The following is a 21195-nucleotide window of genomic DNA, read 5'->3' as shown; positions in this document are numbered from 1 at the left end:
CTTATTTATTTTACGCCCAAAGTTGACATAAATTTAGTGTTAAAATAGGAATCTTTTGAGGCTCGTAACTTTTAAATCAATATTTTTTTCAATGTTTTATATATCAATGAACCTAGATAAAGACAAGATAAATCGATATAATTCTTAGTTTTGTGCGTACAATATCGAATATTGTTGTATTTTCCCTCCTACGTTTGTATGAAGAAAGCACTGATGCTATGTTAAATTGAATCGCGTCATACCACGCTGTATTTCCGGTTAATTTTGCCTCGAAAAACTTGAATGAATTATATGCAACGTCGTCGTATCGTGTCGTATGGCGTCACGGTTTTGAGTTTCAGTCCTTTATGATTCTATTTTGCAAGGTACTGTAATATTTTATTGATTACACCCTTCCGCCAGATTTAAGCATTCCAGTACACTGGCGTAGATATCGATTAGTGGTACAGGGGATTCCAACATCAATGGTGGTACACATAATATCATTGAAATCCTGGTTAGTGCATAGGTAATTCCACCTACTGTCCATAAAATATGTCAAGTGAAACCATAGTCCTCAATTAACATTAAATGACTATTAGGTTATAGAATATTGGGTCACTATAGCATGCTCATACAGACCAAACAGAAATGCATCAAAAAATTGACAAGAATACCGAGATTACCGAGGCGATCTGCGTTCTTCTTTTTTATAAAAAAATTCACAATAACAATAATACTAGACAAAGAATGAAATTGTCTGCATTGTGGGAAAGATAGTACTTAAGAGTAGATCATTCAACATTGGGGTAATGCAATGTCTTATGTTATGGATGCCGGGATGAATCCCAAGCGTAACGAGGTATTGTAGAGTAACTCCCGAGCGCAGCAAGGGTGTTGCATCAGTTAGAATCTTGAATGAAGCGCGGGGCTTATGAAAAATTGATTTTCGAAATCTAGGGTCACCAATCTGCTCTCCAAACACTGCTAATGATGTCGGATGGTCGCCGCGCCATGTCTGGTGACCGTGCAAGGAACGTGCACGTTTGGCTCGTGGACTCCGGCATTGTACTTCACTCGGCTACGTGCCCTACCGCCAGCATTAATGTTACGCTCAATATGAAGTTTGCGGTAAGTACCATTAATTTAAGTATATCTTAATCTAAATGTTAAACCAACATGAGTCACTGCCCAATGATTCGCATTCGTAATATGAAGCGTAGGTAATTATATGCCAAAATCCATGCTCAAGTCCATCAATATACTCTCAGAGACGCAGCTGGCAATTAGCTCATCTAATACCCTCAAATTCAGATTCCAGCTTCAAATAAATCCGCTTCTAGATTCATCGATCAATGGTTTGAAAGCTCCTAATGGTTTTCGAATCTTTACATAAATTATCTTAAGTTAGTTAATTAAATTAAGTATCTACCTACCTAATACCAAGTGACGATTTTTAAATCCCGTGTCATCAATCTCAGCTGTCAAGGATGTTAATTCTTCTATAGTAAAAATATCAATATGTAATAGATTATATTATAGTTACGATAAAAATAACTTTTGGATACCATACTATAATTTTATCAGGTGCAGTTGAATTGTGTCGGAAACAGTGCTTATGCAAATTCGTAAACTTATGTAAAGGAAAATTCATCATCATCATCATCAACCGATAGACGTTCACTGCTGGACATAGGTCTCTTGTAGGGACTTTCACACGCCACGGTCTTGCGCCACCTGAATCCAGCGACTTCGTGCGACTCGTTTAATGTCCGTCCACCTAGTGGGGGGTCTTCCAACGCTGCGTCTGCCAGTGCGAGGTCGCCATTCCAGCACCTTAGGTCCCCAACATTTATCGGTTTTACGAACTATGTGCCCTGCCCATTGCCATTGCCAGCTTCACAAACCCGTTGAGCTATGTCGGTTACTCTAGTTCTACGGATCTCCTCATTTCTGATTTGATCACGTCGAGATAGCAAGCATAGCTCTCTCCATCGCCCGCTGAGTGACTGAGCTTTCTTATGAGGCCCATAGTTAGCGACCATGTCTCCAAGGCTCTCTCTACACTTCACTCGTAGTAATTAACTTTGCAAAATCTGTCTGTAAACTTTTGTCTCTCACAATGGAATAATTAAAAAAGTGTTCTTTAATTTAGACACAGAACAAAGTAATTTCTGTACAAAGGATTAATTTGTAGCCTTTTTTTAAAGTAATTAAAAATCTCCGCCTTGATTTTCTGTAGTTTCTACCTCTGTCGAGTTAATTAAACTTAAGAACATTAATTAATGCCTTTCTAATCTTCAGTATTCGTACTTGAAGTACGACTGTACTATGTACAGCAAAATAAACTAATTTTCTTAATTGTTGCTCAGTAGTGGACTGGCGTTGAGATGATTATGATGACTTGTAACTTTCCCAAAAATTTAATAGAATTGTATGTTGTTATTATTTTAAGGTATACTAAGAAATGGTTAAAATAGATTTTAATTATACTTGTGCAAATCATTAAGCATTACAAATTAATAAATAAATAATTAAATCTAAAATTTTAGTGATTAGAAATAAATTTTTAAGTGTTATTAGCGAATTCTTCAAATAAGCTGTAATTCTTGAAGTTTTTCTTTTAAATATTTTTTGTGTTCGCCATTCCGGATTTCTTGTGAAACTTTTCCATTAGTGTGAATTCAGACCACATTAAACATTATATTTTATTTATTTATTCTAAAAATGGTATTTAGTAGAAATGCTTCCTGGGATTGAATTACTAAAAGTTCGCACTAAACAGTCTTAAAATGTATTAATGCTGCGTATTGTTTCTCTGTACCTTCAGAAAAAGCTTCAGAAATACCTATGGTAAATACGTATAAGAAAATTTTATTTTGGCGAGACATTATTAATTGTATGAATGAATGGTTTAGGTAAACTACTTACTTAACTTAACTTGTGTAGGTAGTTCACGCGGACAAAGTCACGAGCGTAAGCAAGTTAATAATAAAATGTTTATATTCTCTTAGGTATTGTCAGATGGGGACAACTCTGTCAGAATCTGGGCGTTAGCTGAAGGAGACAGCGGAGAGGAAAAGCGTTCGGTTTCCCACGCTGAACGGGTGACTTGTTTCGCTTTGACGGCCGACTCGCAACATGTCGTGACAGGCTCTATGGACATGTCGCTGAAAGTTTGGCAACTGGATGGCGGGAAATTATCACAGGTATGGTTCTATTCTCTTAGATATTGTCAGATGGAGACCACTCGGTGAGAATCTGGGCGTTAGCTGAAGGAGACATCGGGGAGGAAAAGCGTTCGGTTTCCCACACTGAACGGGTGACTTGTTTCGCTTTGACGGCTGACTCGCAACATGTCGTGACAGCTTGACAGGCTCTATGGACATGTCGCTGAAAGCTCAGTTAAAGAAAACCCCAGATAAGAGAACATCTTAATTATAAGAAAACCACAGTTAAAAAGAAAACCCTAGTTGTAAAGTAAATCAACTAACAAGGAAAACATTATTTTTATTTATTTATTTATTTTATTTTTATTTTACATGTACCAAAATTGTAGTTACAAAGTAATAATAAATTAAGTTACATTGGAAATGCTTATCTCTAAACAGAGATTTCTTCCAGCTTCCCATTCAAGGTTGTGAGTAAGGCGTATCAAGAAGTGGAATAGGTCTACGGTACTAGAATAACTATAAAGTGAAAACAAGAATCCTTACGAAGAATTTTTACGGAAAGATACAAAAAAATGAAAACAAAATTTCCTCTGAAAATAAGAGATAGCGTGAAATCATGGAATTAGGAAGTAATCGTTCTAAGAATTATTACTTTCTAGTTCCATGCGTAAAATTAATTAACCTGTACCACTATATCATCTTACAAATCCAAAAACGGACCATCAAAAAGTGTAATTTATTACTAGATGATGCCCGCGACTTTGTTCGCGTGGATTTAGATTTTTAAAAATCCCGTGGGAACTCTTTGATTTTCCGGGATTAAAAGTAGCCTTCCCTGGGATGCAAGCTACCTCTGTACTAAATTTCGGTGAACGGATGGGCCGTGAAAAGCTAGCAGACAGACAGACAGACAGATGGGCAGACAGACAGACACTGCACTTGCGCATTTAATATTAGTATGGATTATGTACCTTTACTGTCAAGTGTTTTTGCTTTGCTCTTTTATGAAATGGCAAAGTCGTAGACAGCGTTCTGTGACAAAAAAACTCTTAAGTAGAACCATATCAAAATTATTTAATTATTTTCGTTTTCGTACAGGTTCTAGTAGGCCATTCAGACATAGTGACCTGCGTGGCAGTGTCCATAACAAACAAGACGCAAGTGGTGTCCGGATCATGGGACTACAATCTAATCGTATGGGACATCAACACTGGGTCCGACGTGCATCTGCTATCGGGACATTTGGGGAAAGTCACCTGTGTTAAGGTTACTGGCGATGGATCTATCGCTGTATCGGGTAAGTACTGAAAGTCCTTTTGTTCCGTAAATATGCTCATGTTGGAGTAACATTAGGTACGTAAAGAACGTTTGTATCCAACACTGGCAGGGAAAATCTCATGTTTTTTAAGAAACCGGTAGTGTTTTTGTAGAATATACCGCGTCGATACAAAATGCGACCCGGGCAATCCTTTGGAGCGTGAAATATCTACATTATCTATGATGCTCAGCATCTCTATAATATCTATTATATTAAATCATATTCTCAGTGTATCCCGAAAATTAAAGAAATCATTTGCCATCATTTAGTCGGTGTGTTATTCGGGAGGTTGGGGTTCGATCCCGGGCACGCAGCTCTAACTTTTCGGAGCTGTGCAATCACTTGCTTAGCGGCGAAGAAAACATCGTAACGAAACCTGCATGTCTGAGATTTCTCCATAGTTTAATTTAATTTTAAAACATCTTTATTGCTTAATACTATGACAAAGAATTAAAAATACAGGGCGACCTTATCAATGCCAGCCAATACCACAATGTTCTCAAAGCTGTGTGAAGTCTGCCAATTCGCACTTAGCCAGCGTGATAGACTATGGCTAACTCTTACCATTCTGAGAGGACTCCCGTACTCAGTAGTGAGCCGGCGATAGGTTGATGATGATGATGGTATTTTACTAGGCGCGGAGGACAAGACTCTTATAATTTGGGAGACGAAGCGAGGCTTGGCCCTGACGTCGTTCGCTCTCCACGTGCCGTTGTTGGGATTTCAAATCACCAGCGACTGTTCGCGAGTTGTCGTACATCTTCTGGACAGAGGTACGTATTTTATCAATATATGTGTATATAGTACGCGACAAGTCCAGATGACAATCGGGGTATGAGGGGGGACGCCCTGCACACCCGCAAGTCACCCGCGTTCGTCTGCACCGGTTTAGCGCGGGGGCTGTGCAGGTGTGCGATGCGTTCCACCCCAGTTGCATTCTCGAACTGTCGCGTACTATACCTATATACCTAAGTAACACAATCCTTAAAAATTTATAGACTAATTTCCAATAATATCTGCTTAATATAATATCTAATGAACTTTCTTCCTGTTACATCGGGGAAACACGAGTGAGAAACACGGTAGCTGTAGTCACACTGCTTTAATAAAATAAGAGACATAACGATGAGGCACCATCGCACACATGTACAATCGTTACACACATATGCAACACTCCTCCCCCTAGATTGACAATCCCGTGTAATATCTATACTTAGTAATACTGTTAATCTAATTATCGAGACGCTGACGTAACAACCTCCTTCGAGTTCGAGCAGAGGGCCTCCGGATACCACTCTCTATACACTCGAAGAACTCCCGGCTCTCATCGTCGGATGTCTCGGGTCGACGGACTCCTCTGGTCATCGTTACTCTGCTAGATGGGTCTGGCGACCTAATGTCTGCTGCTGGCGGTGACGGCGGCGTGGCGGGTGCTCCGGATGCCGCGGTCGAGTCGGACGCCTCGAGTACTGATGCCGGCTCCGCAATCGGCGTCTGGGCCGCAGCGGCCGTGCCAGCCGAGCCCGACGTGCCGGACGACACGGGTGACGTTGCCGGTTCCTCATTACTCCCACCGCCGTCGGTTTGTGTCGGCATAGAAACGTTAATGGATGCTGACTGTTGTCCCATATTGTCATCGTCCCAGAAGTCGAGGTTGTTACTAATTGTCTCTTTACTTAAAACCATTTGATTTTTATGTTTCTTTACAACTGATAACGTTTCGCAATCCTTAACCAAATAAACTACTCTACCGAGCTTTTTAACAATTACTCCTTTGCACCAAATGAACTTGTTATTTGTGCTATATTTTTTGTATAAGACATTATCACCCAACGAAAATGTTTTTTGAACTTTTCCTCCACGATCTTTAACTTGCGTATACTGTTGATTTTTAACAAAATTAGCCAAGGCGACAGACGAGGGCGGCGATGACATTGGATTTATCAAATCTAATCGTGTTCTTAATTTACGACCATAAACTAGGTGCGCCGGCGACGACCCCGTGGTGGAATGTACGGAATTTCGATAGTCGAGTAGGTATTTTAACATTTTAAGTTTGCATTCTTTTAAACTGCAACTAGACATTAGACTCGATTTAATGCCTTTTTTTATTATTTTGACATAGCTTTCTGCCTGGCCGTTACTAGCCGGGTGATACGCGGGCGACGTCAAGTGCGTGATACCGTTTACTTCGCAAAATTTTAAAAATTCCTGCGAACAAAAAGAGGCAAAATTGTCTGTTATAAGAAATTCCATTAACCCAAATCGTGACATGAACTCATATAACTTTTCAATGACCGCGGCCGTTGTGGTAGTGGTGACCATATCGTATACTTCCACCCATTTGGTATACGCGTCTACTATAACTAAATAGGTACGACCGTTAATCGGACCGAGGAAATCCATGTGGACGCGTTGGAAGGGGTGCGATGGGAACTCCCAAGGCGAAATGGGTACCCGAGGTGCTGCAGGTCGTAACTGTTGACAAATGTTACAAGTACCTATTAAATTTTCTACAGCGGCATCGATTCCGGGAAACCAGAAACGCGACCTACATTCCGCTTTAGTTTTTACCATGCCTAGGTGTGAAGAATGTAGTTCCGAAAGTACCTTCGCTCTTAACGTGCCTGGAATTACGACCTTATGCCCCCTCATAAGACAACCGTTTTCCAGCGAGAGTTGCATCCTACAAAAATAATATGGCTTTATTTCGATATCATTTACCTTAGGCGGCCAGCCTCGTAAAACATACCTCGACACTCGCGACAGTATCGCATCTTTCTCCGTTTCCTTACGTAACTCGTCTAGCGACACCGGGAGCGACCCGTCGATTACGAAGCATACATAGGCCGCGCGATCATGCAATGCCGCGGCTGCGTCTGCGCACTGCCCCGCGCTCCCCTCCGCCGCACCCGGCCCGCTTCCCCCGGACGCGGGGGCGGGGAGGCTCGCGCGTGACAGGTAGTCCGCGCTGTTGTCTTGACTTCGTACGTATTCTATAGTATAGTTATAGCCACTCAAAAACATAGCATATCGCTGTAAGCGGTTCGCCGATACTTCCGGAATACCTTTGTGTGGACCGAATATTGATATGAGAGGCTTATGGTCAGTACGAAGTACGAAGGGATCTGCCCTACCATACAAATACTGGTGGAAGCGTCGGACCCCGAATATTATAGCCGTGGCTTCTTTCTGGATTTGCGAATAATGTTTCTCAGCAACGCTAAGCGTTCGCGACGCGAAGGCCACCGGTTTCTCGGTTCCGTTGCTTCCGATTTGGGACAAAATTGCACCTAACCCGCTTGGGGATGCGTCGACCGTTAAAATTACTTTTGCGTTAGGATTGAAATGAGTAAGCACTTGATCCGACGCTAACAGCCTTTTAATTGTATTAAATGCCTTACTATGAAGTTGACCCCAATTCCACTTAACGCCCTTTTTTAACAAGTCATATAAGGGACTTAAGATTGTTGATGCACTGGGCACGAAACTGCGATAGTAATTAACTAGGCCTAAAAATGACTGTAACTGATTAACATTAGTGGGAACCGATGCCTCTAAAATAGCCTTGACCTTAGAAGGCGATTTTTTCAACCCGTCTTTGTTTATAATGTACCCTAAATAGCTTACTTCATCCTTAAAAAATTCGCATTTTTCCTTTTGTAGCGTTAACCCTGCCTCCTGTAACCTTTGCAGCACCGCGTGCAACCGATCCAAGTGCTCACCATCGTTGGCCCCGGTTATTAAAACATCGTCTAATAAACAAAGTACCCCGTTCATGCCTGACAATACACTCTCCATTGCGCGCTGAAAAATAGCCGGTGCAGAGGCTAGCCCAAACACTAACCTAGTGTACCTATATAACCCACGATGTGTGTTAATGCAGGTAATTTTCTGAGATTCCTCATCTAATACAAATTGGTTATAAGCCATAGAGAGGTCAACCTTTGTAAACTTTTGGCCCCCGTGAAGCTTTGAAAATAGCTCACTCACTGTGGGCAACGGATACTTTTCAATAACTAATTGTTTATTTATACTGACCGAATAATCAGCACATAATCTTACTGAGCCATTTCGCTTGAGCACGGGTACAATTGGCGAGGCATATTCAGAATGCTCCACGGGTTCTAGTACGCCCAACTCGAGCAATCTATCGATTTCCTTATTAACTTTATCTCGTAAGGCGAACGCGAGCGGCCTAGCCTTAAAAAAAACTGGTTTCGAATCGTCTTTTAAGGTCAATGACACTTTATATTTCTTAAAGCATCCTAATCTACCTGAGAATATATAAGGATATTGCGTTTGAAGCTTTTCAACTTGATTTTCGGTTTCTTTACAATAATTAACCGAAGTTAGCTCCAATCTAAAAAGTGAAATAAAATCCCTACCCAATAACGGTGGGCCGCCGCCGCGTACAACAAATACGTCGAGGGTACGCGAGCGTCCGTCGAACGAGACAGGTACGCGAATCATACCTACACATAAAATGTTATCTCCTGTATAACTTATGAGCCTTTTGTTACTTTTTGTCAACGGTATGTCACTAAAATGCTCTGTGTAGGTATCCTCGGGTATAACAGTTACTGATGAACCACTATCGATTTCGAACTTTATTTTTAATCCGCGGATGCACACCGATTCCACCATGGGCTCGCCCTTCACCGAACGTATATTATATAACTTACCATCGTCATCGTCGTCCTCGGCGGTACCGCCTGTGGCTACGTACCCTATCTGAGGACAGGCCCTACGAAGGTGCCCGGCGACATGACACCGGTTACAGACGAAATTCCTATATTTACAGATTTTTGATTTATGGAAAAATCCACAGACGCTGCATTTAGACTTTGTCGCACTAGCACTCACACTATTTTTTTTATCACTTTTCGTTCCTTCGATCTTGAACATGGCGCCGCGCTCCTCATCAACCACGCTCGCATTGATGCCTGTAGCGGAGCTGCTAGCCGCTCCAGCGTGCGCGCAGCGTATACTTTCCGCCAGCTCCACTGCCTTTGTGAGTGTGAGCTCCGTGATGTCCTTGGCATACAGCTTCTCCTTCTCGAGTCCCGGCCGCATGCCTATCACGAAGCGATCCCGTAACGCTTCTTCCACGTTGCTAAAATTGCAGTGAGCCGTCAGCCCTCGCAGTCTAGCCGCCCATTCTGTGTGCGACTCCGACGCTTGCTGTGTAGCAACGTAGAATTTGTGTCTCTCACCGATGCCCAACCGTTTGGGTGTGAAATGCGCGTCCAACGTATCTAGAATCTCCTCGAATGGCACGTCCTCTAACGCTTTCGGCAAGGCCAAATCCACCGCCAGTTGGTATGATTTTTCTGCTAGTGCGCTCAGCAAAATAGCCCGGCGCCTAATCCCCGCCGCATCTGTTGTTGCGTTTATATCATTCGCGATGTACCACTGTAAAAGCCGGCCTTTATACGACTTCCACGAGTGGATACTGTGGTCAAAAGTCGACAAAATTCCAAATTTTTCAGCCGACATTTTTTTACAATTTCCGGACGTAGGTACTTTATCGCGCTCGCTCGTCGCCACTGTTACATCGGGGAAACACGAGTGAGAAACACGGTAGCTGTAGTCACACTGCTTTAATAAAATAAGAGACATAACGATGAGGCACCATCGCACACATGTACAATCGTTACACACATATGCAACACTTCCAAACATGTGCTCGGTATATTTACCTGGTCCTAACAAAAGTTTATCTATATAGAATTAATTTATTTATGGAAATACTAATAGGTAATAATTAATTTACCTAGAAAAACGACTTTTTTACATATAGGCAAATATTGTTTACATATAGGAGTGGTAGAGCCTAGATATCGATGGTGGTGGTTATCTTCATAATAAATTTTCCAAAGTAAGGTTATCTTCATAATATAGCTTTTATCGAAATGGAATATGGCTTTTAGCGAATTATTATAATACGAGTTCGTAGTCTACTTCAAGTTTTCTACTCAAAGAAGTCTCCTCAATAATTTGTAAAAAGGAAAAATATCGCCGCAAGGTTCGAACTTCACGGAAAAGTCTTTCCGCGTCCTCGCACGCTAGAATGGAATTGCTATAATAGGTATTACGAATCAATTTTCCCACAAATATCCCATTTTTCTATTCCATATCTTCAGAAGACAAAGCTTGACCTTGTTATATTTTAGTAGATTTTTCTTTCAAATACGACTGGCACACTCGTTAATAAATTTCACGCAGGATTTTTTGAGAACAGAACTAGTAGAAAAGTACTAACTGTCTCAATATAAAGTTCATTTTATCAGTTATAATAATTATATAGATCATGATCTAATAATGACGCTATGATATGTAGATCGACAGATGTAATATAAGAATTCTTGCTTTAATTAACAAGAGTTCATTATTATTACTTTTTGTAAATTTTTAATTAGGTAAGTAGGTTCCGATTCAATGGGAGATAAATTACAAAATAATTCGACCAAAAAATCTTCTATTAAATAAATTATTTTAATAAGAAATAATATATAATATTATATGTCAATATTCGTAAACAAGAACGATAACATCTTTAAAATTATGACGATGATACATTGATAACGACCAAATAACAACAAATAAATAATAAATGAAATAGACAATATATTTAGGAGCAAAACTACACAAACATCATTCATTCCCGAGTACAGAATAGAACAAAACTATTGTGTTATTCACGAATGAGTGAATTAATTATATGATCCATTAATAACCGCTGCAGTAACAACGTATCAACAGGTTGCTTGCCGATCATTTGCCTCCATAACACGCCTGCTACCTACGTGAAAATACCTACATACGCCGCGCCCACAAAGGACGTTGATGGTATGTAACTAAATTTTTTAACCAATTAAAATATCACTTGCTTGAACGGTCAAGGGAAATATCGTGAGGAAACCAGCATGCCTTAGAGTTCTCCATAATGTTCTCAAAGTTGTGTATGACACATGTCGTCTGAATTGTCCTCTGAAGTCTAAAGAAGTCCCTATCTTGACGATGCTAAGAAATATTCGAAGGAAACAATAGATTTTGAAATATTGTCATCGCTATATCGCTGATTGATGTAAAATTCTTGTAAGAAACTTTTTTTTAATCACTTTAATTCCTATCAATCCAGATTGGTTTACAGAATTACGGCCGCTTGCTCCGAAGCGGCCAATGAGAAGGTTGCTCAAGAAGGAAGTGTCGTTGGACACGTACACGTGGCAGAAGAAATATGGACATCTTACTTCTGCAGCCATGATGGCGCAAGTGGATGAACGGCTAAAGAGGCGGTAAGAGTTATTCCTCATTTGTAACTATAAGTGTGATTGAAACTTTTTTTGTTAAATTATAACCTTGCGACATCATAAAATTACAAATTAGATCTCGATTCCCGAATACCGAAATGCTTCTTAAAATTTAAGGGCACCTTAAATGTTATTTTCCTTACATTTGTTTCATATAACAAAAATAAAAATCTTTCAACTTAATATTCTAGAACACTTTCCTAAAATATTAAGCGAACAGCGAATGCATCACCCTTAACAATCCTGTGAATTTCAATTACCTACGTATCATTTGATTATGTATTTTTTAGATTTTCCGTATCAGCATCTATGGAAGAGATATCAAAAATTCAAGAAGCGAAAAATAAAGACTTGGGCTCACAGGTAAGATCTTGCTTCAGAAAATTATTTAAAGATTTTTTTTTCAATAATTCTTTCCTGAAATAGGGCGGTCAATTCTACATTATGAGATCAATGTCAGCCAATCCATCCCTACTCTTTGATCTACTGGTTTCATCATCATCATTGGCGCTACAATTAGAGCCTCAATAGCCAAGGTCGCCAGTTCAAAACCCACCCGTTGCACTATTGTCGTACCTACTCCAAGCTTCACGCTTAACTGGAGGGGAAAGAGGAATGTTAGTTAAGGGCCATGGCTAATAATCTTTTCTTTTTTTTTAATTTTTTGTTGATCCTGGGCTTGCTGAGATGGTATTTCAGAAGATACTAATTATTACCTAATTTGTAGGTGAGTCTGGGCCCAGAACAAGCAGCAATAGCACAATCTCAACACTTCGACCAGTTGGAAGCGCTATGGAACAAAATATCGCCACCTCGACGTCGCTCCAATAAGGTAACTTACCTCCTAATGCTATTGTACTTATATGTTAACTTGCTGATGCCCACGACTTCATCCGCGTGGATTTACGTTTTTCAAAATCCCGCGGGAACTCTTTGATTTTCCAGGATAAAAAGTAGCCTATGTGTTAATCCAGGGTATAATCTATATCCATTCTGAATTTCAGCCAAATCCGTCCAGTAGTTTTTGCGTGATTGAGTAACAAACATCCACACTTTCACATTTATAATATTATTTTATGTGAAAATTGATCGGAATAATTGTGAGCTGATATCAACCAAAATTCTATCATTTTGTACTGCAATAAGGGCACTGAAAAGTCACCTGGATGTTAGACTATTTCAGGGAATGTACAGTAAAATACAACAGACAAACAGACAGACAGAAAGACAAAAAATTCAAAAAGTGTGATTCAGTTACGGTACAGTACAAATAACCATATGAGCTTAATATGAGATAGTTATTTTGAAATTACAGACAGACACTTCAATTTTATTTATTAGTACTAGCTGACCCGGCGAACTTCGTTCCGCCTAACAATCGATTCAATTTTTTTTTTTTAAATATCAATTCACTATCAGAAATTCTCAAATCCCCACGATTTAGGAGTTCAGTACCTTGCAGCATCAGGATTGAGGAGTTGGGATCCGAAGTTCAATGATGTAGCCTATGCTTCGTACCTAAAATAATTTTGCATCATGCGCAGTTCCTGAATCATTATAGTTTAGGAGTGCTGTACCCTACATCATCAGGGTTGAGGAGTTGGGACTTGAAATCTGAGAATGCAGTCGTTGCTTGGTACCTATAATATGAATTCACTTTGAACGCTTCCTGAATCTTGATAACTTAGGCGGGCAGTAACCCTGCAGCATCAGGATTAAGGAGTTGGATCCAGAATTTTTTATGGAACTACCACGAAAACTTCTTCTGTTGATTTAAAAAAATAATTTGCAAATCGGTCCAGAAACCTCGAAAAAATCGATGTAAAAAAAAGAACCACCTCCTTTTTGACAGTTGGTTAAAAACCGATGACCTTGAAATATTTACGGAACAATTTTTAAAATATCCCCTTTCTAACAAAAAAAGAATGAATGAAATCGGACTACGCGTTAATGAATTACAGCTCAGTATACATTTTAACTTTCAACCCCTCTCCTAAGGGAACCATGCTGAATTTCGGGATAAAAAGTATCCTATGTTCTTCCTCACAGTATGACCTCAAATCGTATTAAGTTTCATTGGAATCCATTCAGTAGTTTCAGCGTGATGCGCGGCCGTGATACAGACAGACAGACAGACAGACAGACAGACAGACAGACAGACAGACCGACAGACAGACAGACAGACAAAAATTAAAAAATTACAGTTTTGGGTTCAGTATCGATTATAGAGTGCCCTCGAAAAAAAAAATTCAAAATATCTTCAATGTACAGAATTGGACCTGTTACAGTTTTATTATAAGTATTGATATAGATGTGTATATTATACAATTTCTCTTAAATATATCGTCATGATAGTGCAATATAACGAATTACATTATTTAAGTCATGAAACTAAGTCCAATGCCTTCCTAGAAGTCGTGCTAGTACTACCTACCTAACTTTCAAGTTGTTTAATGATATTTTTCATTTATTTATATCTAATTTACTATAGTTTGTACCTAAGTAATTTAGACAAAAACAGTGTAGCTAATTCTTTTGTGCATTATCTCTAAACTAATTTGATAGGTCTAAATCTAGTGCCATCCTTTTTTGCAGCAAACATTATGAAATGGATAACAATACTGTTAGACCCGTTATTTTATTTTAGTTTAGTTATCCACAATATCTTATTTAATAACTAGTAGCTACACTAAGCGTAATATGTAGCCATCCCAAATATTTTAATATTACTTCTCTTGAAATAAATTTTCTCACAATGATATGGATTCCTTTGTTGGTAGTCCATTTTCTGTGGAAACTTATTGAATAAGTTCGATAAGTTTGAACTGAACCAATCTTTAAAGGAATGATTTCCTTTCGAATTAATGATAACTTTTATTATAACTTCACTTTTCAGAAATATAATAACGAGTATTTATAGATTCATGTTACTGTGTTTACGAACCAATTAAGAACGAAAAAAATGTACATATATTATATAGATTCAGAAACTAATTTATTTTGTATCATATTATTATCGCTTGATCTTGATCTTTTAAACTACCTACGCAACTGATTTTAATGCGGTTTTGACCAATAGAGTTATATAAGAGGAAGGTATAGTTTAATATTATTTTGTGTTAATTTGTTGAAATATGACGATTATTAAAAAGTGAACTACGTGATTACGTGATTATTTCATGACAAAATTACAACTTTAAACACCCGTCCGAAGCCTCTGTAGTTATGTTATTTATATTAGTTAGGTAGGAAATGTTTAAATACGATTTCTCTTAAATTTAACGTCATGATAATGCTATATATATTTATTTGAATCATGACACTAAGTTTAATGCTTTGCTAGTAGTCGTGCTAGTACCTACCTAACCTTCTAGTTGTCTAATGATATTTTTCATTTATTAATATGTAATTTTTTATACAGTCACTATCGAAACAAAGCTCTCTGATCGAGAGAGTCGATTCATCTGATGAAGATCATACTCCGGTTGAAGAACAAGGTAGGTTTAAACTTATAATCTTATTTTTTCTTTATTTTTTCTTTTCATATACGTAACACTAACTTGAATAACAAATACTCCCTTTTCGATCTTGTAGATCATGATACTGTTTTAGGTAATTTAAAGACATATCTTTATCTACCTCGTAATTTGTTATAGGTACCTAATAATACAGGGTGTAACCAGAACGCTAGCAAAAACTTAGTGTTATTGTTATATTATACTACCTAAACACAATCCAATACCAATAACCGTTTGCCTCATTTTGTAGTTTTGGTGATTTAGTATCTTGCAATGTATAGCGTGCAAAACTAAGGTCAATGCCCCGCCTACGACGCGGAATTGACTCCGAGTGGCTTACGCCACGTTCGTTGACCTCTAGCGTCAGTCAGATGTTTTATTTGCAATATATCGTGAACTTTTACAATACATAGGAATATTTTTTTCGCGTTTTTTGTGTTATCATACCAGTAATCATCCGTACTATTACCTTTCTTCGTTTTTGCTGGCGTTCTGGGTACAACCTGTATGTACCGTCCCTAACATCTTCCTCTTACTGCTATTGACGAGTTTCTGGTTTTTTCAAATGCTTGTATCACCATACAATGTGCTAAAAAGACTTTTGGACAAACTGAGTTTGTTGTGGGCTCTTCTCAGACCTGGGCACGTTTGGAACTCTCGTAGCTTTAGTTTTAAGTTTCCACTTAACCTATCATCTTACAAATCCAACAACTGACAATCAAAAAGTGTACAATACTTTGGATAAGATTTGACTTTGACTTTGAAACAAATTGTACGTATATTTTCATTAGTATATTATGTAAAATATGTAATTTCTTTTCAGAACACATGGTGGAGTAATAGTAAATTAAGTAAATCTAATTAACGTAATGTACTTTTAGATTTTATCTTAACTTGTTTTACTGAGCTGGTCTCAATTTATTTGCCAATTTATTACAGCTACGCAGACTTTAATTTAAACAATGAATTTGTACAGTAATTGGATAACTGTTTAAATTTATTTGTTGTATAGCTCTTTTAATGGATTGAAATATTGCGTATTAATAATAATTTAATTTTACCGAGACAGAACTAACTTCGTTTTCAATACATTATTATGAAATTATTTCATTGTTTGTTGAATCTTGCGAATATACTTATTATTCTTGGAAGGAAGATAGGATAGAAACAGATTATATGATTATTTAAAACCAGAACCTTTCGTAACGGCTTATTTCAATGTTTTAAAAACAATAATTTATGTTTTGAACTGAATGAAGTACCTAAGTACCTATATTGGTTACACAACCAAGAATGCTTATATTTATTATATAATTTCGTTACTACAAAGAATATGAGTATTCGATGTCTTAATTTTAGCTTTAGTTGCCCTTTTCCTAAGTTTTTCAGGAACTTGAGCATTCAACTTGTAAAGTTAACCACACATAACGTCGAGAATTTTTTTATTCATATCCAGGACCCTGAGTTAATCGGTGTTATGCGAAGTTAGCAAGTTTTCCTGAACATTAATTTATGTGCTTTAATGTCGTCTTTATCTTGGTAAAAATAATCATAAAATTAATATCTGTAAAATATTGAATTGTAAATTAATAATAAATCTTTCATAACAATAGAGCAAGAAGAGCTCGTCTAAGCGTGAATGAATACCTACGTTTTTAGATTGCCGTAGCTAAAATGGAAAAACCGGCCAAGTGCGAGTCAGGCTCGCGCACCGAGGGTTCCGTAGTACTACAGTGGTAATTTTTCGACATTTTGCACGATAAATCAAAAACTATGATGCATAAAAATATATATGACAAAGCATGATAGCACAGTCTGTTTCTATATTAATATCATAACAGTAAGCGTTTAGTAAGGTTATTTAGCGTAGATACCTAAGTAATTCTAGACTTCCAGCCTCTACGCAATGTGATCTTGTAGTAATAGTTAGTTTTCGGACCAGTTTCTTTAATTTGACTATAATATCAGTTATTTCGTACTTTAGGCATCAAAATACTGATCGTAATTTTAAATTTGTTTTTACTTTCATCAACCACCCTTCTTGCTGTTAAACTTTGGACCTTTGTTTAATTATTTATTTATAAAAATATTTACAAATTATAACTTCGGTGTACCTAATATTAAACTCATTTGAATTAATAAACAAATCTTTTGAATTATTGAATGATATTCTATCTATTTTTTGGTTTTTTACTATACTTAATGTGATTAATTACACTTCGGACCACAGAAATAGGTAATTGATTTATTTTTGTGCTCGGGATATTAGAAATAGGTTTGAAGCAATTAGTTAATCAATGACTGGTTAAGTTTTGAAACTGGTCCTTATTCCTATCAACAATAAATTAAGTACGTGTTAGTTCTGGTATTTAGAGTATAATATTATTATTGATAACAATAAAATATAGTATAGATTCCAGAACTCTGCATCAATCCTTACTAATATTATTAATGCGAAAGTGTGTCTGTCTCTCTGTCTGTCTGTCTGTCTGTCTGTCTGCTAGCTTTTCCCGGCCCAACAGTTTAACCGATTTTAATGAAGTTAGGTACAGCGTTAGGTTATATCCCGGAGAAGGACGTTGGATACTTTTTATCCCAGATCCAACTATAAAGATTTATATCCAATTAAAGTTTCCACGGAATTTTTAAAACACCTAAATCGACGCGGATGAATTCGTGGGTATCATCTAGTTCTTCATATAAAAAAGAACTCTTAAAAAATTTGATAGGACTAAAAAAGATACGTTAAAAATAAGCAGCATTACTTTTAGTCGTGTCAATATAGTGTACCTACCTACTTAGTTTTTTAATGGCAGATTTGACGGTTTTTTAAAATTTAAATTAACGGTAACATAATATTTAAACTAACTGAAGCTAACTTCAGCGTTTCTTTTTATACCTAGTTAATGGTTCATGTTACTTTGAAAAAAAGTTTTAATTTTTTTTTATAAAATGGTAACGTAAATACGTGGCCAATAAAATTTGATATACCTAATATTATTATAATCATTTTTATGATAATTTTTAAGATTGCATTGGCATGCTAATATTTTACTTATTCAAAAATACATGTAACCTGAAATGCATAAAGCGCGCAACGGCAAGATGACACGCACGTACAAATATACCATTTGTACAAGGTACTTCTTCTTATGCAATAATTTACAGCGTAACGTGGCTCCGACGCGCATTGGAGGCGCGTTGGACACTTTTCCGTCGCGCGTTTTGTTTGTTTCAGTTCTTAAATTCTATAATAAGCTTAAATAATAAATAATCTCCCCGATCATTGTATCGAACTAGTTTTCCAAACTGTGATCCCTTATAAAGACTTTTTAATAAGTACATAATATTTAAAGTTACCCCTATGAATAATGTTAGCGTATATTCTAGTGAACACCTAGTCTATAGTTATTAATATTTACACAATACTAAACACTAGTAAAAGTTAGGTCGAAACATGTTAGTAATAATTTTGTTTTTAATGATGTTAGTATTATTACTTATATTATAATGTAATTTTACTTCTTCGTAAAATCAATAATATTCTGGGAAAAAACCAATCCTATCTACTAGCGATTTTTAATTAAAAACTATTTTTCTCACAATCGAAAAGAGTTAATTAATAAATAGTACATATTTTCATTAGAATCGTCCTAGGTAATCGCTGCCCCATTTTGTAACGAATAACCATTTTCAAGCCAATTCTGTGATTTAATCGTGAACAATTTATTTGCAACAAAGTGTTAAGACTGTTGTTTGCTATGCCGATAACAAATCGGTTCGAACTCTTTTATTCACCAATTTCGAAAAATACGTGCGATTACGGACACATCTATAAAAAAAAAATTAAAATGTTTTTGTAGCGTTTTTTATGTACTTAATCTATACTTACTATATTATTAATATAATGTTTTGTTATAATATTATTATGGTGGTTACTTTTGTCTGTAATTTTTTTAGTTAAGCACAAACAGTTCTAGTATTTTAATATAATTACTTCATGAAAATAGTTACTTAAATAATTGGATTTAGATGTTATTAATTAGAAAATGCAATAATATTTCATAGGTAGTTGCACTTAATTGTAGATTATTAAGCTAGTGTCTTTGATAAAATTTGTTTCTATTGCGTAAAATTTCTGAATAAAACCTTAGGACGCGTCCACATCAATAAAACAAATGCGTTTTGTGTTGTATTCGGCAAAAACAATTGTTCGATGCACACAAATGCTTTTATCAAACGCACGCGCTCCGACTGCTGTTGGTTTTTTTGTCGAAGATCAAAGAAATTTTCGGCACATTGTATCTTATTGGTCGTTCTGTTCATTTTCAACGCACAATAACACTTAAATGAATTAAAATTCACCACGCAGAAACGGAGTGCTCGCATATAGAGTACCTAGGCTATATGCGGCATTATTTAAGAGGGAAAAGAAATATTTACATCGCATGCAGTGTTCAGCACACGACGCACATTTTTATTAGTGTGGACGCGGCATTAGAACTCCCTCGAGGCATCGACAGAAAACTTTATCCGATACTGGTATTTGTACTACTTTAAGTACATTAGTTATAAACTTTGACAACCTTTGAAGCCTTTCCTTTACCCATATTATATTAAAATCTACTATGTATTTACCTATATTTTTATAATTTATCAAAAAAATAGATAAAATAACATTACTTCATCTTATTATCTTTTACAGTTAACTCTATAGTCTAAGCTAAATTTTAAAACCTTAAGGCAGAGTGTACACATCGCACAGAGCTTACCGCATGCCTTACCCATAGATGAATGATAAACCATCTCTATGCCTTTACCGCATTGCGGCATGCGGCAAACTTATGGTTACACTATGCTTACAAAGCGGTTTCAGATTAGCGCTTTTTTTGCGCGTATAAACTCGTTTATGTACGCGCATTATACGCTCGCCTTTGTCATACGTGCATCTCGAACGTATAGATGTGTTCATAAGCGAGTAAGTATATAAGCAAGTCGTTTCTTCTTCAAACCAGTGGATCATACTGGTTCGAGCGAACACGCCACAATGAGCATGTGCACGTACGTTCGGTTAATTGAAGCGCGTAAGAGACTACGTAGAGCGTAATACGTGCAGAAACGCTAGTCTGAACGCGGGCTAAACTTGTTTCAAGCCTAAGGTCACGTTTACACGAAGTACGCAATAAATTGTATCGTAATGTTAGTCACTCACCTTGTTAACTATTTGTATAGAGTTTTATATATTCGTGGTTTCCTATTCCTCACTTGATGTGGAGTGAGTTTTATTTTGGACCTGTCGTGATGTTATATCTGAAATATATTCTCTGTGTTTCTTATTATGTGGTTTTATTTACGCTACTTAGATCCTATATCATGATCATCATCATCATTAACCCATCGCCGGCTCACGGGTCTCCTCTCAGAATGGGAAGAGTTCGGCCATATAGTCCACCATGCTGGCCAAGTGCGGATTGGCAGACTTCACGCACTTTTGAACACATTGTAGGGAACTCTCAGGCATGCAGGTTTTCACACGATGTTTTGCTTCAGCGCTAAAGCAAGTGATATTTAATTGCTTAATAAAACACTAACCTAACTCTGAAAAGTTAGAGTTGCGTGCCCGGGATCAAATCCAAGACCTCTGGAATAGGAAGCCGACGCCTTAAACACTAAGCTCTCACCACTTCACTGTGTTAATCCCACAAAATACAGTCAAAAACTGAACTGTTTGGTGCACTGAAGAATTTGATGGGCACACTTTTTATTTAATCTACCTAATATTTTACAGAACTTAATTTAAGTAAACAAAGAAACCGATAAAGACAAAAGTACTTCAATAATTTACAATAACAAGAACCCCTATGTAGTTTTGATAATATTGTTTGGTATCA

General features: G+C 37.1%; 1 protein-coding gene across 3 annotated transcripts in view; it reads left to right on the top strand.

Moving 5' to 3' along the window:
- Positions 1–20640, top strand: part of LOC117982148 (protein qui-1) — a 147490-nt gene extending 126850 nt beyond the window's left edge. For 2 of the 3 annotated variants that reach the window (XM_069498940.1, XM_069498941.1), the window contains exons 22-31: positions 940–1110; positions 2994–3188; positions 4251–4449; positions 5106–5243; positions 11236–11322; positions 11615–11771; positions 12077–12149; positions 12514–12618; positions 15208–15283; positions 16128–20640. In XM_069498940.1, the coding sequence (XP_069355041.1) occupies positions 940–1110; positions 2994–3188; positions 4251–4449; positions 5106–5243; positions 11236–11322; positions 11615–11771; positions 12077–12149; positions 12514–12618; positions 15208–15283; positions 16128–16144 (1218 nt within the window). In that variant the 3' untranslated portion in view covers positions 16145–20640. The remainder of the gene's footprint in view (positions 1–939; positions 1111–2993; positions 3189–4250; positions 4450–5105; positions 5244–11235; positions 11323–11614; positions 11772–12076; positions 12150–12513; positions 12619–15207; positions 15284–16127) is intronic. The other variant, XM_069498942.1, reaches the window with a different exon arrangement.
- Positions 20641–21195: the final 555 nt, after the last annotated feature.

The sequence above is a fragment of the Maniola hyperantus genome, chromosome 5 (genome assembly GCF_902806685.2).
Source record: "Maniola hyperantus chromosome 5, iAphHyp1.2, whole genome shotgun sequence".
Lineage (NCBI taxonomy): Eukaryota > Metazoa > Arthropoda > Insecta > Lepidoptera > Nymphalidae > Maniola > Maniola hyperantus.
This window is presented reverse-complemented; position numbering and strand designations above follow the sequence as displayed.